The sequence below is a fragment of the Pimephales promelas genome, chromosome 18 (genome assembly GCF_988280905.1).
Source record: "Pimephales promelas chromosome 18, fPimPro1.hap1.1, whole genome shotgun sequence".
Classification (NCBI taxonomy): domain Eukaryota; kingdom Metazoa; phylum Chordata; class Actinopteri; order Cypriniformes; family Leuciscidae; genus Pimephales; species Pimephales promelas.
Window position 1 is genome coordinate 5190601 of NC_142786.1, and position 16900 is coordinate 5207500.

Genomic DNA, 16900 nt, shown 5'->3' on the forward strand with positions numbered 1-16900 from the left:
TGTTATTTTGGAGAGTTGGCTTCAAGGCATGTTTGTAATTCTGTTTTTAGAGGTGTGGTTCTCTCTCTCTCTGTGTGTGTGTGTGTGTGTGTGTGTGTGTGTGTGTGTGTGTGTGTGTGTGTTTGTGAGCCCTCTTCATCATCAAAATGAAACAGCGGCTGAATGTAACCAGGGAATTCATCAAAGACTTTACTGCAGCTCGTCTCCTCCTTTCTCTTTCATATAAAAACCCTAACTGTATATATATATATATATATATATATATATATATATATATATATAACAGCCCGTATAAATATATAAGGTGTTTTAGGCCCTTTGTCTCTATCTGTGTGTGCAGACACACTTTAAACGGGGTGACCCACACCTCTAGGTGATATGGCTGATGTGAAAAAGCAATTTTATTTTATTTATTTATTTATTTACAGGATTTATTTTATATCTCAAATTCAATTTATGATAGCATTCCGTTTTGAAAAACAACATCCTCAAAATGACAAATGGTACTCAAATATTAGTGAGTGATTTCAAGTGAGACTTTCTTCATTGTGATTAGTTATTTTTGGGAGAAGCCACCTCTATATGAATGTCATTGCGCTGAACTCATAAAACCTACGATAAAGAAGGTTATAAACCTGCGAGAGTAAATTAATGACTGTAAAACCATTACAGAGTTCAGAGAAAGCCCATTACAGAGGCAAAAGTTCTCGCACTATCCATGTTAATCCAACACATAGCTGATATCTTTATTATCGGACTACAATTAACTTGTTGAATCTTACAAGAACATTTAGGTTATATTTCAGCTCCAACATAATGGGCTGGGCAACGATTCATTGCGATTAATCGCATCCAAAATAAAAGTTTGTGTTTACATAGTATATGTGTGCGTAGTGTGTAGAATTATTTTGTATATATAAATACACACATATGCATGTATATATTTAAGAAAAATGTGTTCTTAAAATATCAAATATTTATATTTATACATAATTTTAATTGTGTATAACTATATATAAAGTATATACATGCAAATATTTCTGAAATATATATGCATGTGTGAGTATTTATATACAAAATAATTATACACACTACACACACATATATTACGTAAACACAAACTTTTATTTTGGATGCGATTAATTGCTGCCCAGCCCTAAAAAAATAATACATTTTCATGACATCTATTCCTCACCCCCAAATTCTCAAAAGGTATATTTTCTTTAAATTGCATATTAAATAAAATAATAGTATTTTGAGATATCAACCTAACATTTGAAACACAACATATTCAGATTTTTGGCTTTGATTTTTTTTTTTTTCAGTTTTAGAGTCGCCAAGGCTTTGAAAATATATATTTTATATAAAATATGAATAATTAATTTGTATATAAATTTTTAATTTTAAATGAAATAATACATTTTCATAAACTAAAACTTCTATAACTTTTTTCTGTTCCTCTTTCTTAATTTATTTAACTTCAATGAAAATCTGCTGTCTATATTCCAAAGCATTCATTTAAGTCACAACCATTTAAGTTCGAAATGTGTATTTAAAAGAAAAGGGGGGGGGGGGGGTGACAATTAAGGGGTTAAATTGTATATTTCATAAAATAATAGTATTTATGTAATTTACATGTATAATTAATAATGATATAATTGGTTACCTATAACATAACATAACATCAGAAATGATAAGAATTATGATGTGAATTACGAACTGAGAACACAACCTAATTAGTTCAGTTTACTTAATTTTATTATGCAAACTCGTTGCCTTTATTTCATTAAGTAGGCGTGACTTAATTGCATCAAGTTATTCTTACTTAATCCATTTAAGTTTGAAAAAAAGTAACAAGGTTTTTCTGAGTAACAAAAGCATAGCACGTAAACAGTACAGATTACTAAGAAATTTTAAGTAAGTTCAACAAACTATTGGACATTAAGTAAAGTTAACAAAAAAAAATCTTAGTAAGAACAATGTTAGATTTTACAGTGGATTCACCCCATAAAATAATTTCTTGACTCTAAAAACGTTTAAAAATTAAAAGTGTTGACTGTGCTCAAATGCCACGTGAATGCATGTTTACATTATCCTCAAATGGCAATGCTTAATATTTATTAACATAGACATCAGACACAAAAACAAACCGACGCCAAGCTGAGAAAAGAGAGATCCTTCTTTTTTATTTCATTTTTCGCAGTTGATTGACATGTTGTAACATTGCTTTTATTTGATTTTTATGCACTTATTTAAACAATGACATTAGAGAGAAATCTCTTTTTCCTAGGACACAGAAAGATTGTATTTTCTCTTTTTTTAACAGGGGTTAGAGGGAAACAGGGTCGGGGGGGGGGGGGGGTCTTCACATCGTTCACAAACAGACAAACAGACGGAACGGACAGAAGGAGCGAGAGCAGGGAGGGAGGGGCAGTGCAGGGTAAAGGGAGGGAGAGAGAAAGAGAGAGAGAGAAAGAGTGAGTGGGTGGCAGTGTGCTTTGTCATGCCTGAGAAAGAAAAAAAATGAAACCAAGCAGCTCTCAGACACACGTCTAACGTAACAAATATCGGACTAAAAAGTTAGGAATGATTAATAAAAACAACACTCAAAAGATGAACGAAAAAAAACAACAACAACGACGACCTGGAAAGAAAAGACACAGAGAAAGGGAGGAGGTGGCAGGTGAGACAGGAGTCATCCTCTTTTCCCCCAGCAGAGGGCGAGAGTCTAAATGAATTTCATGATTAAGTTGTATTTTCCCGATGGCGAGGACGGAGAGGGATGAACAACAGTAATCTAGCGTGGCAGTGTTTGTGCAGGAGTCCCTGTCGCCCGTGACTGAATCTAAATGTCGGGTTCGGAAAGACGTGATGCGCGACATCCATTCCTAAAGCCGTGCGTGTGCACATGCTGACGGTGTGTTTAACAGTTTTAGTAAACCTTACAACTATGATTCTGGCAGATTCAGCTGTAGTCTTTGGGTTTGTCATCTTCCTCGGTTGGTGCTTGGTCCTCTCATCTCATCTCATTTTTTTTTATTATTATTTCAGTAAAAGGATGGAGATGATGTTTTTTATAAAGGGGGGATGGGTAGAATGTAAAAAAGACAGAGAAAGACATTAAGAAAGAGAAAGTGAGGAAATGAGGGAGAATTGATGAGTGAAGTATTTGACAATTTAGTAGTATGTCTCCTTTTCAATCCAACCTGAAGTAAAACAGAGAGAGAAAAAGGCGTAATTAAAATTCAGCATGACTATTAAAATCAAATATTCACAGAATATTCATTTATGAAACATTGTGAATATTATGATTTGCACTTTTTATTTTTTGTAATGCATCCTCTTCTTGCCACTTTAGTAACTAAAATGTTTGATTCATTTTCATTATTCACTTCAATGAATCGATTCAAAACAATGATTCATTTGCATCATCAATAAAACCTAAAATATATATAGGTCAGTTTAGCTTTTTTTTTTTTTTTGCTATGTAATTTTTTCCTAGTTTCCTTTTAAGATAGATATTTTATAGATTTAGATATGTACTGTATTTCACTTTAAAAAACACTTTTGCTGACAATTTTCTCACCGCCATGTGATCCACGTCTTTCTTTCTTCAGTCGAAAAGAAATTAAGGTTTTTAATGAAAACATTCCAGGATTTTCTCCATATAATGGACTTGAACCAAAAGGTTCAAGGTCCAAATGAGAGTTTCAGTGCAAACTGTTCAAAGGGCTTTAAATGATTCCAGACGATGAATAAGGGTCTTATCTAGGACCCTTCGAGTCATGACTTGAAAAAAAGATTCGTTCATTTTGCAGTTTGAACAGGAGAGTCACGAACGCTCATCACAGAACAGAGCAAGGCGAGCATTTGAGCTTATAAACTTAAGCTTTTTTATTTATTTTTTAAATAAAACCGATCGTTTCGCTAGATAAGACCCTTATTCATCATCTGGTGTCATTTAAAGCCCTTTGAAGATGCACTGAAACTCTCATTTTGAGCTTGAACCGTTTGGTTCCCATTGAAGTTCATTATATGGAATGTTTTCATCAAAAACCTTAATTTCTTTTCGACTGAAGAAAGAAAGACGTGGACATCTTGGATGACATGGGAGTGAGAAAATTATCAGCAAAAGTTTTTTTTAAAAGTGAACTACTCCTTAAATACTTTTATTCAGCAAGGATGCCTTACTTTTGATTGATTAAAAGTGACAATACAAAAATGTATAATAAAATATAAAATATAAATGCTGTGCTTTGCTGCACTTTCAAATGATCAAAGAATCCTGAAAAAAACGTTTTCTACATTAATAATGACAAAATATTTCTTCAAATTAGTATATTAGAATGATTTACACATATTTACACACAACTGTTTACATTATTTTTCAAATGATCACGTAACAAAGCCACGTCAGAGAAAATACATAAATATTAATATTTATATTAAAATCCTGTATAAAGAAAAAAGAACTATTTTCTTGCTTTATCGCTAAGCTCTATTTCTCAGTGTGAGAGAGTAATTCAGGCTCTGTACCTCCTGGGTTTCTGCGCAGGATAAGTTTTCGGATCTCATCGTAAACAAAAATTAAGAAGCTGTAAGGGAACGCACAGAACCACCAACTGGGCCTGAGAGAAGAAGCGAGAGAAACAAACAAGAGAATTCACATTATTTGAATGAGTTTTTCCTCAGCTAATGCTATATATCAAAATAGCTTTGTAATGTAAACACTCACTTGAGAGGATACATCCTGAGGGCCACATCCATCCCGGGGCAGTAAGAGAGGAAGGCAGCGAGAGCCGTCTCCTCAAACAGGCCGAAGATCAAGATTTTATTCCTACAAACAAGCACACTCATTTAGCTTCAAATTCGACCCAACTACTAATTCCAGCAAATGTGTGTTAGCGGCAGGGCAGCGGATACTCACTTCATGCCCTGCTGGAACACAGAGTTGCGGCGAGTTTTGCAGATGATCACGTCGGCCCACTGCACCACCACGATACTGACGAAGAAGGCTGTGTGACACGTGAACTCCACAATCTTCCTCTGCTCGTATGTCTGAGAGAAAGAGATCATTGCGTTACACATTCTTGCATGCTCCACATTTACATACAAGTGAAAAAGTAGAATACATGCAAAGTCATATAATTGTTATAATTTTGATGATTATGGCTTATATGAAAACCTTTTCACAATATTCTAATTTTCAATTTGGGGTTTTCATAAACTGTAAGCCATAATCAAAATGATATCAAATAAAGGCTTGAAATATCTCTCTTTGCATGGAATGAGTCTATATTATATATTAGTTACACCTTTTAAGTTTGAATTACTGAAACTTTTGCATGATATTATAATTTTTTCAAGTTTCACCTGTATATTCCAGTTCAAAATGATTTTTTTGGAATTAAATTAATACTTTTGTTACGTATGGTTACATTCAAATAATCAAAAGTAACAGAAAACGCTTTCATAACATTTCAAAGTTCTATTTCAAATAAATGCTGTTCTTTCGAACTTTCTATTCATCAACGAAATCCTGAAAAAATAAAAAAACCTGAAAAAAACCGTTTTCAACATAATGAAATTATGCACAGAAATGTTTTAATCGGCATATTAAAATGATTTCTGAAAGATCGTGTGACATTGAAAACAAAAGTCATCAAAATAAATGAAACTAAAACAGTTTTTTACTTGTTTTTGTACTTTGATCAAATGAGCATAAGTAACGCTTCAAAAAACGTATTGACACTAACCTTTTAAATGGTAGTGTACATTATTTTATTTTTGCTAGATTGTTTTAGTTGTTTGTTATCGATTGAACTTTCCTGCATTGATGAACACTTGAGAAATATCTCTCCAAATGTTTTATAAAATAAAAAATGCTGAATTTGTATTCCTTGTACTAGATAATTTATAGCTAAGATGGAAGCCAATGGCAAAAGACATGCCAACACTGAAAATATGATTGATAAAAAGTTTTGATAAGATGCTTTTTAGAAGCATCTGCTAAATATAAATGTAAAAATGTATTTAAGTTGCTTTGGACAAGAGCGTGTTGTAGTTTGTGTAATCTGATGTTTACCCATTGCTGTCCGTAACTGTCCTCCAGGTCATTATTGGAGCGATCGTCCCAGTTTAGCCGGATGCCCACCAGCAGACTGGGAAGCCAGCCGTTCTCAGCCAGGATCACGAAATAACTGAAAAATCCTCCCAGGGCTTGAATCATTCCTACATACCGCGATTTAAAAGGACAGAGGATACGTCACTTTCATTCAGTTCACTTCAAGTCTAATCTCTTATAACAGAAATTTTAGCTCACTAACCGATCTGTCCGTAGGCGATGCTGATGAGACGCTCGTTCACCAGCTTGTCCCTGTGGGGGTTACGAGGCTGGCGCTTCATGATGTCACTCTCTGCTGCTTCATAAGCCAATGAGATTGCAGGGACCTGATATGGCATACAACAATTGGTTAATGCATGAGTATTGGAGAAAAAAAGTGTATTGCCAGTCGAAAATAACTCGTTTCCCTTACATCCATTATTAACATGAAACATTAGGTGTGTGTGTGCGTGAATCTCACCATGTCAGTGCCCAGGTCGATGCAGAGGATGGTGATGGTTCCGAGAGGAAGAGGAATGTTGACCAAGATGAAGAACAGGAAGGGAGTGATCTCAGGGATGTTGCTGGTCAGCGTATAGGCGATGGACTTCTTCAGGTTATCAAAGATGAGACGACCTGGAAGAGAAAAAACACATTTCATTCATCTAGACTGTTTCTGTTTTGTATTGTTTTTTCCAAACATTGATCATGATAATTTGCATTCACAGAAGACCCCTGCGATACATTTATACTGTCAATTGTGTTTATTATATGGTTTAAATATGACCTACTTTTCTTTGTTGTTGTCGTTTTGTTTGTTGATTTTTTTTATTAAAGCGTTAAAAAAAATAGGCTACTAAAATAAAAATATAATAAATGACAATAAATAAAAAAATAATTTTGATTGTGATATTTTATCATATTTTTCATATTTTATTTTGTTTTATTTTCATATTTATATTTATTATATTTCATATATTAAATATAACCATAAGTCATTTGGTTTTTAAAAATACATTTTAAACGAATTAATAGATATTTAAATTAAATATGTCCTACTCTTTTCACTGTTGTTGTCATTTCAATTTGTTTTATAAAAGTATTAAAAAACTAAAATAAAAATATGATAAAATTACAATAAATAAAATTAATAAAAAATTAAATCTGAAATATTGTTACATTTAATCATATTTCTTATTTGAATTATATTCATTTTAATTCAGATTTGTTTTACATATATTACATATAACCATAAGTCAAATGGTTGTTTTTAATAAATGTTTATTTTGAATTAATTAATACATATTTCAAAATATTTCTTCAAAACGTTCAAAATCAATTGTGTTTATTATGTTTTAAATTAGGGCTGTCAAACGATTAATCACGATTAATTGCATCCAAAATACAAGTTTGTGTTTAGTACATAATATATGTGGGTGCACTATGTATAATTATTATATATATATATATATATATACTGTATATATATATATATATATATATATATATATATACACACATGCTTGTATATATTTAAGAAATATCTTCATGTATATAATGTATATAGATTTATATATAGTTTATATTATATATAAATATTTTATATATAAATAATATTTTTTTTCTTAAATATACATGCATGTGTTTGCATTTATATATATGCAAAATAATTATACACAGTGCACCCACACATATTATGTAAACACAAACTTTTATTTTGGATGCGATTAATCACGATTAATCGTTTGACAGCCCTATTTTAAATATTACCTACTTTTTAATTTTTTTTTACTGTTGCATTTATCTATATTATACTATTTTATTTTTTATTTCATTTTATTTATTGTTTTTCGATCATATTTGTGTTGATTTTAATGATCTGAACATTTTATTCTGAGCTTTTAACACACATTTATACTATTTTATACTACGAATGTTCAATGTGGACCCCAGGAAGACTAGCAACCACTTTGTGGAATCTAGCAGAGATCAAAATGAAGAATAAAGAGCAAAATCTGAGGCATAGATGAAAACAATCTCCTTGTCTGATTTGCCCCTGGCTTGCTCTGGATTTCTTTCTACCTTTCTCATAAGCTTCGCCTCCCTCTCTCTCATACCTTCCTCAACTCCAGTAACGATGGATGCAAAGTTGTCGTCCAGCAGGATCATGTCTGCAGCCTGCTTGGAGACGTCTGAGCCCGAGATCCCCATGGCAACACCGATGTCTGCCTTCTTCAGAGCGGGGGAGTCATTCACTCCGTCACCAGTCACGGCCACAATGGCGCCCTAAAGGACACAGACACACAGAGAGTGTGTGTAGTCACTTATATGATTACTAATGAAGAGTTTAAATGAACAGGTTTTAAGGTGAATGCTAGTGTGTGTGTGTGTGTGTGTACCTGTCTCTGGCAGCCTTCCACGATGATGAGTTTCTGCTGGGGAGAGGTCCTGGCAAACACAATCTCCGTGTGATTCCTCAGCAGTTCATCCATTTGATCCTGCGTGAGATCCTTCAGATCTGAGCCGTGGATCACACAGGCTTTAGCATCCCTGACAACACACGCATGAAGAATACTAAATGGAAACACGCTCTCCGGTTGTGTCAAAATCAGACAAACTGTACAGCTGCTGTCAGAGCAATAAATATTACACAAACCAGTTTAACATTATCCAGAAGTTTCAGTTCCGTTTTTAATGGTCCGTCATTAGAGGGATAGTTCACTTTGAAATTAATTTTTGATATGTTTTAGCTGACCTCACGGGCATCCAAGATGTAGGTGTCTTTGTTTCCACAGTAGTTTCAATTTTGCTATTTTTAGGTCAAACTGTTTGTGTCTGTCAGTCTTATAATGGAGGTCTATGGTCACCACCTCAAAGAGCATGCACAGAGAAGTCCAAATTAAACATGATTTAATTACTCGTAAATGTAAGTACACATTGATGGCCTAAGACACGAAACGAGTGGTTTTCGTGAGAAAACGAACAGTATTTATATTGTTTTTACCTCTTGTAACCACAGCCACGTCCAAGTGATCTGATCTGTTGATATATCGAAATCGTCTTCCATTGCGATTTTCTGTATATCTAAATATGTCTAGATCTTCACAATGAAAGGTAACACTTCCGAAATCTCTGTGTAAACAATGAGTGATGCTTGCACAGACCGAAGCGCCCTCAGATCACTTGGACGTGGCTGTGGTTACATGAGGTAAAAAACGATATAAATACTGCTCGTTTTCTCACACAAACCGCTCGTTTCGTGTCTTAGGCCATCAATGTGTACTTACATTTACGAGTGATTAAATCATGTTTAATTTGGACTTCTCTGTGCATGCTCTTTGAGGTGGTGACCATAGACCTCCATTATATGACTGACAGACAAGAACGGTTTGACCTAAAAATATCAAAATTGAAACTACTGCAGAAACAAAGACACCTACATCTTAGATGCCCTTGAGGTAAGCTGAAACATAGCAAAAATTAATTTCAAAGTGAACTATTCCTTTAAGGAGGTTTAGACCTTTCTATTGGAAAACATTATAAAAATAAATGCACTAGAATGATGTTTCCTTTCTACCTCCTAGGAATCTGATTGAGACGAACTCTAGGTTTCTCCTGTATGTTTTTCCTGAAACTGCACCATTATCGGGCAAAAGCATTTTCCTCCATCGACGGACATTCAAAAGTAGCCATGTATTCTCCTTTTGTAAAAATAATTTGCTAATATTTTGTTATATTATTGTAGATGCTTTACCACTGCCTGATTTTGGAAGGTATTATACTGGTTGAAACCAGCCTGATGCAATTTAGCCAAACAACATCCTTTGTCATTCCAAGAAACAATTTTCCTATCAAGCATTCATAAACCAAATCCTAACCCTAGCCTACTTCAAAAAGCATACGATTGGTGGAAATGAACGCTGTTCAGACATAATCTGATCAGACGATAGGAAAGTATGTTGATCCAGGAACATCATGAACCTTTAGCACAGGCTAAAGATATTTTTATCCATAGAATAGTAAATCGTTTACAGAAAATTATGGGAAGAAACAGCCAAAATGTGATTGTGGAGTTTCCTGTGTGTTTTAATACTCTACCTGGGGTTGACCTGGCTGACAGGAATGTTAAGACGAGCGGCGATGTCCTCCACGGTTTCGTTCCCCTCAGAGATGATACCGACACCTTTAGCAATGGCCTTGGCCGTGATTGGATGGTCACCGGTCACCATGATGACTTTGATACCAGCTGAGCGGCATTTGCCCACAGCGTCGGGGACGGCAGCTCGGGGAGGGTCAATCATGGATATCAGACCCACAAAGCACAGTTTGTCAGTCTGGAAGTTGATGTCGTCGGTGTCAAAGGCAAATCCTTTGGGGTACTTGTCCTCGGGCAGGAACACGTGGCAGAAACCTGGATGGAAGAAGGAAAAACAAGAGAAATGGATTTATTCCACAGTTTTGAGGAGCAAATGTATTGTTTTTTCTATTCGTATTTGTGCCTTTTTAATATGATTTTGTCTTTTATTTCTATTTCTCACCAAGAACTCTTTCTCCCAGCCCTCCGAGTTCCAGGTAGGCGTTCTGGAAGGCCTCCTTCATTTCCTCATCCATGGGCTGCTCTTTCCCCTGAATGAGGATGTTGGAGCAACGGTCCAGGATGCGCTCTGGCGCCCCCTTCATTACCAGCAGGTAGTGACTATCGGTCCCCTCATCCGTCTCGTGCACTGACAGCTGGTGGGAAAACATATGAGAATGAGAGTTAATCAGAACTGAATGTGAATGAAGATGATCATGTTTAACTATCCCTAAGAATTAAAGTAAAACATCTTAGAAAAATGGCACTGTCTAATGATGAACTAAACAAATCTATCGTTATCTATATACAAAATCCTCCAATTATATTTAAAAGGATAATCTTTAGCATTGATGAAATATTAAATATTTGTCTAATTGTTAGTTGAAATGAAATCTGTGATTTGGATACTATAATCCATCTAAAACTATTTTAAACAATATTTTGCTCATTTTTGATTATTATTATGCACGCAGCTTCAATAATTATTATGCATGTAGCTTCACAATATATGAATGAATAAACATCATGTTTGTAATAAAGAAACAGTATTACAAAACAATTATAGTAGAATAAATATATAAAAAAATCTATCTAAAAATAATTTTAAAAAAACAGAGAAAAAAAAGAGAGACTACATGTAATATTTGTAATAAAAAACACTTCATTGAAGGACCATTTGACATGAACTTATGAAAATAAAAGTTTTAAAAAATGGTGATAAACTTAATATAAATGGTGACAGAACCTACACTTTTCTTACACATACAAATACATTTAACATAAAATCTGATCGTTAATCAGAAATAGGGGACATGTCAACCGTCCATTTTGCAATTCAAGTTAAAATAACATCATACTGTTTAATATTGGGTTAAGTTGCACAATATTTTCCTGGAATAATAATAATAATAATAACAAATATGAAGTGTTGTTACGCCAAACTTACTTTTTTTACATTTTATTATGCACAGACAGTAAAAAAATAACATTATTTTAAGTATTAAGTAATGAAGGTTATGTTTACTGAGAATGGATGCCAGACTTACAATTACAGAAAACAAACCTGGTATTTGTTGGTGGAGTTGAAGGGAATTTCAGCTACTTTTTTGTTCTTTTCCCTCATGGCTTTGACGGACCCACAGGAGAGCTCGATGCACTTGAGAAGAGCCGACTCCGAGGCGTCTCCTGCGACGTCGCGCTTCAGGATAGGCAGAGAATCCTGTCCCGCCTTAAACACGGCTCTGTTACAGAGCGCTGCCACACGGGCCAGAGCCAACCACGTCCCAGAGCTCTTATCAAAGGACGCACCTAGAACAGATCACACACGCAATCAATACAGTATCTATCTATCTATCTATCTATCTATATATCTATCTATCTATCTATCTATCTATCTATCTATCTATCTATCTATCTATCTATCTAGGATAGGCGTGGCCTCCTAAGGCAGCGAAGCAAGTGCATTCTGGGAGTTGTTTTATTGCTTTTCTCAGTCTAGAAAGTTCCAAATTCAAAAATAATTTCACATTTCTTTTACATAAATGACCCATTTTAAATGCACATTCATCTTTCCAGAGGTGAAGTATCCCTTTAAGTTAAATATCATAACCATGAAAACCATCATACGTTTGTTCTTTGACAAATACAAAGAACAGCTTTTATTTGAAACAGAGGTCTTTTGTAACATTATAAATGTCTGTACAGTCATCCCTGCTCATTTATTTCCAAACTAAATCTTACAGACCCCAAACTTTTTTGAATGGTATAGATCTATCTACCCAGAACCCCCCAAGCAACCACCTAGCCATCCTCTCACAGCTCACCAGACTGATCTTCAGTGGTGTCGGCCTCATGGATCTGATTGTCGAACCACATGTGGGCGACAGTCATGCGGTTCTGCGTCAGGGTGCCGGTTTTATCAGAGCAGATGGTGGAGGTGGATCCCAGAGTCTCCACAGCCTCCAGATTCTTCACCAGGCAGTTCTTACGGGCCATGCGCTTGGCCGTGAGGGTCAGACACACCTGAGACACGGAGACAGAAAGATAGAGCGAGAGGAACGGAAACAGAGGACCAGAAAAAACAGAGCAAAAGGAAGAGTGGTGGAGGCAGAAGTTAAAAGGAAAAAGAGGTGGAGAGAAAGAGAACCAACAGAATTTCAGTGACATGTTGTGGCACAATGCACCATCGTGCAATAATAGAACAGTGTTAAATCAAAGCGAAGCACAGCACAGATAGAGAAAGCAGAGTGGTCAGAAACATACTCTTTACTCGCGATTGTCTAGCTTTTGTTATTGATGTCAAAATATATCTAATATATTTAACGGATATTAGCACAAATTCATCTGTTACTTGATTGGAGTCAGTCAAATTAGATGACCTCATGCCCTCATCATCCAAAGCCTAAAAAAAATAAAAAATAAAAATAACCCAATCCTTATTGATAATAAAGGGTTCTCTTGCAGTGAGAAAAATATGTGCAGAACACAGTTTATTTTCTAAGGTGAACGATTGTCTGCCAGGGAACATGCAAAATGCAGTAAGCATATATTTTTTTTTGTCTTTTAGACTATGATCTGACCTGTGACAGATGAGCTTGGTTAATCAGATTCAAAGAAAATGGAGTGTGTAAATTGATGTAAAAATCAATCAAAATGTATTTCTGTGATGCATTTGACAAAGCTTTGCACCAAAAAAACAAGATACGTATACATGTTATACAAGTTATATGTTTTTAATATTGATGATAATAATAAATGTTTCTTGAGCATCAAATCAACATATTAGAATGATTTCTGAAGGATCATGTGACACTGAAGACTAGAGTAATGATGCTGAAAATTCAGCTTTACATCACAGGAATAAATTACATTTTAATATATATATATATATATATAAACAGAAAACAATTTTAGGCTGTAAAACTATTTCACAATATTAAAGTTTTACTGTATTTCTGAATAATAATAATAATAAATACATCCTAGCTAGGTTCAGATAAAATATATATATATATATATATATATATATATATATATTATATATATATATATATTACTTCATTAAAAACAATTTTACCAACCTCAAACCTTTGAGGGGAAACATATCATTGCATGGGGAAACATATTATTGTAGTGCTTTAATTTTTTTTATTTATTAACATTTTAAAAAAATCTACAAGACAAATCCAGGTAGTGGAGATAAGCATGCAAATTCTTCTTATGGACATAAAGGGCCAAATTTATTGGGTAAATTAGTGTGAGAGTGCAATCCCATAAAATAGGGTTTGTGCTGGAGCAAGCTGTTAGTAAATCTGACTCAAAATAGCTAAAAAATAGGTTACAAAATTATTTTTTTTAAATTTAATGTTCCTATTTTTAAATAAAATGATGAATTTTAATGCTGAAGAATAATAGAATAACATTTACTCTAACAATAATATTAATTTGCCAGTTTGGTACAGTCAAAACAATAAAATAAATATATATCATTAATGCAAAAAATACAAATGTCCTCAGTGTCGGTGTAGGGAATCTATAGCCAATGCATATTTGCGTTAGTTTAAATTAAAGATGCACGAAACGGAGTGTGACGTCTGCGTAGGGTATGTTTCAGGCCTACAGTAGTTGTGTATCGCAGCCAGAGGCACAGGCCAACCTCAATGCACAGCTGAGCACAGCGTCTGCTCTATGTGGTAGCCACTAGCTAGCTTTCACAGGCAACTAGAGATACCACAGAGCAATACTTTCAGATTTTCATATTGACCTATAGGCTTTCAACAGTGAGAGTCTGTAAAAGAACACAGGAAAGAAACAGACAGAGAGAGAAACAGCGATAGAGTCACAAAGAGTCACAGATATGAAGGATTAAAGAGAGGGAATACAGTTCAAGAACACACACTGTGATGTGGACGAGATGCTACAACACTTCAGTAACACAGTAAAGAGTTACACTGGAGATGACAAGAAATGAACCAGACACGCAAACGGATGGAACAAACGGAATAGTAGAATAAACGGAGAGACAACAAATACACACACACACACAGATTAAATTGTCCAAATATAATCTCATGGAATTTTCCGGAATGGCACACTATTCATATTTGACCTAGAGAACTGAACTCTGTAACCTGACTAGTACTGTAAATTTATAAGAATGAAACTATATAAACTAAAATTGACTTACTATTTTTTGTGTATACTATTGAACATGCATGTAGTCAACAAAGCACACTTCATGAGATACTGTCTCCCACAATGCAATGCCATTACTTGACATTTGTACTGTGATGTAAAGCGAAATATCAAACACGAATTTGCGTAAACTTTTAATGATTTGTTTGCGCTGCCAATATTTTTCATATTTTTTACATAAAATATAAAAGTTTGGGATCGATTTTTTTAATGTTCTTTAATTTAATTCTCATATGCTCACCAAGGCTGCATTTGAAATATTATGAAAAGAACAGTTTTTAATTAGGGCTGTCAAACGATTAATCGCATCCCAAAAAAATATTATTTATATATAAAATATTATATTTAATATATAAATCTAAATTCAGTATTTACATGAAACTATTTCTTAAATATTTACAAGCATGTGTGTGTATTTATATATATAAAATAATTATACACAGTGCACCCACATATATTATGTAAACACAAACTTATTTTGGACGTGATTAATCGCGATTAATCGTTTGACATTAATCGTTAATTAATCGTTTAATATATTTTTAAATGCGGCAAAGCTGAATTTTCAGCATCATTACTCATCACATGATCCTTTGATTTGCTGCGCAAGAAACATTTCTTATTATCATCAATGTTGAAAACAGTTCATATTTTTATCAGTGTAAACCAGTATCTTGTTTTCTGTCATTTTTGATTAATAGACATTTTTGAAAAATAAATCTTTTGTAACATTCTAAATATCTGCAGTCACTTTTTTATTTTATTTGATGCATCCTAATATTTCACATACTCACTAGGCGATATGAAGTGTACATACTGCGCGGTACGTTAGTATTCCATTCCGAACAAAGCCATGAACAAAAAATACCAAACACACATTAATTAAACTGAAAAATGTGAAAAAGACAACACTAGCATCAGGACGCAGAATAAAAGCAGCGATCCTCACAGTGACGGTGGCCAGCAGACCCTCGGGCACGTTGGCGACGATGATGCCGATGAGGAAGATGACGGCCTCTAACCAAGTGTAGCCCAGGATGATTGACAGGATAAAGAAGCTCACGCCCAGGAAGACGGCCACGCCGGTGATAATTTGGATGAAGTGCTCGATCTCCTTGGCGATGGGGGTCTTTCCGGTCTCCAGGCCGGAGGTCAGAGTAGCAATGCGGCCCATGACAGTACGGTCACCGGTGCAAACCACAATACCACGAGCAGTTCCTAACAGAGGAGAGAAAACAGCGGCTTTTAATGGGTCGTTCTGGCCAGTGACCCAATCAACCTGTCATTTATTTTGTTATAATGCTCATCTGACATTATTCCATAGCTACTTACCAAATATATGAATGAAAAAGTTTTAAACCAAAACTGATTTGCTTTGAAATGATTTGATTACGTGAGAAGAAAGAGAGTGTAGAGTGATAAAATATGTGGCCACTGAATATCATGACTGACCAATCAGAATTAAGTATTCCAGACCACCGGTTATATTGTGTAGTAGTATTGCTAGTTGCACCTAAATTACACCATTCTTAGTTAGTTTGGCACTTAGTTTTTGCATTATTACAAATTATATTTAATAAATACACCACCGTTCAAAAGTATTGGGTTAGTGTGTTTATATATATATATATATATATATATATATATATATGTATATAATAATAATATAAAATTTTATAATAAAAATGTATATAAAAAATATGATATATATAATAAAAAATTACTATGTACAGCATCATTACTCTCATTACTCATCATTGCATTCTTCAGTGTCACATGATTCTTGAGAAATCATTCCAATATGCTTATTTTCTGCTCAAGAAACTATTATTATTATCAATGTTGAAAACAATTGAGCTGCTTCATATTTTTGTGGAAACCATGATACTTTTATTTGTATGACATATTATAAATGTCTTTACTGTTACTTTTGATCAATTAAATGTGTTCTTGCTGAAAAAAAACTACAAAAAACCTATTGAACAGATGTTGAACAAATAAATCTCTTTTAATTAAAAAAAAACAAC

At 34.1% G+C, this 16900-nt stretch overlaps 1 protein-coding gene across 1 annotated transcript in view; it reads right to left on the minus strand.

The window, feature by feature from the left end:
* Positions 1 to 2161: 2161 nt before the first annotated feature.
* The window catches only part of atp1a3a (ATPase Na+/K+ transporting subunit alpha 3a), a 32749-nt gene continuing 18010 nt past the window's right edge, over positions 2162 to 16900 (minus strand). The window contains exons 8-21 of the mRNA XM_089123020.1: positions 15823 to 16091; positions 12503 to 12701; positions 11743 to 11987; positions 10642 to 10834; positions 10202 to 10514; positions 8503 to 8653; positions 8221 to 8389; positions 6585 to 6739; positions 6327 to 6450; positions 6086 to 6231; positions 4928 to 5058; positions 4736 to 4837; positions 4537 to 4628; positions 2162 to 3206 (exon numbers count right to left, since the gene is read on the minus strand). Coding sequence (XP_088979146.1) covers positions 3178 to 3206; positions 4537 to 4628; positions 4736 to 4837; positions 4928 to 5058; positions 6086 to 6231; positions 6327 to 6450; positions 6585 to 6739; positions 8221 to 8389; positions 8503 to 8653; positions 10202 to 10514; positions 10642 to 10834; positions 11743 to 11987; positions 12503 to 12701; positions 15823 to 16091 — 2318 coding nt within the window. The 3' untranslated portion in view covers positions 2162 to 3177. The remainder of the gene's footprint in view (positions 3207 to 4536; positions 4629 to 4735; positions 4838 to 4927; positions 5059 to 6085; positions 6232 to 6326; positions 6451 to 6584; positions 6740 to 8220; positions 8390 to 8502; positions 8654 to 10201; positions 10515 to 10641; positions 10835 to 11742; positions 11988 to 12502; positions 12702 to 15822; positions 16092 to 16900) is intronic.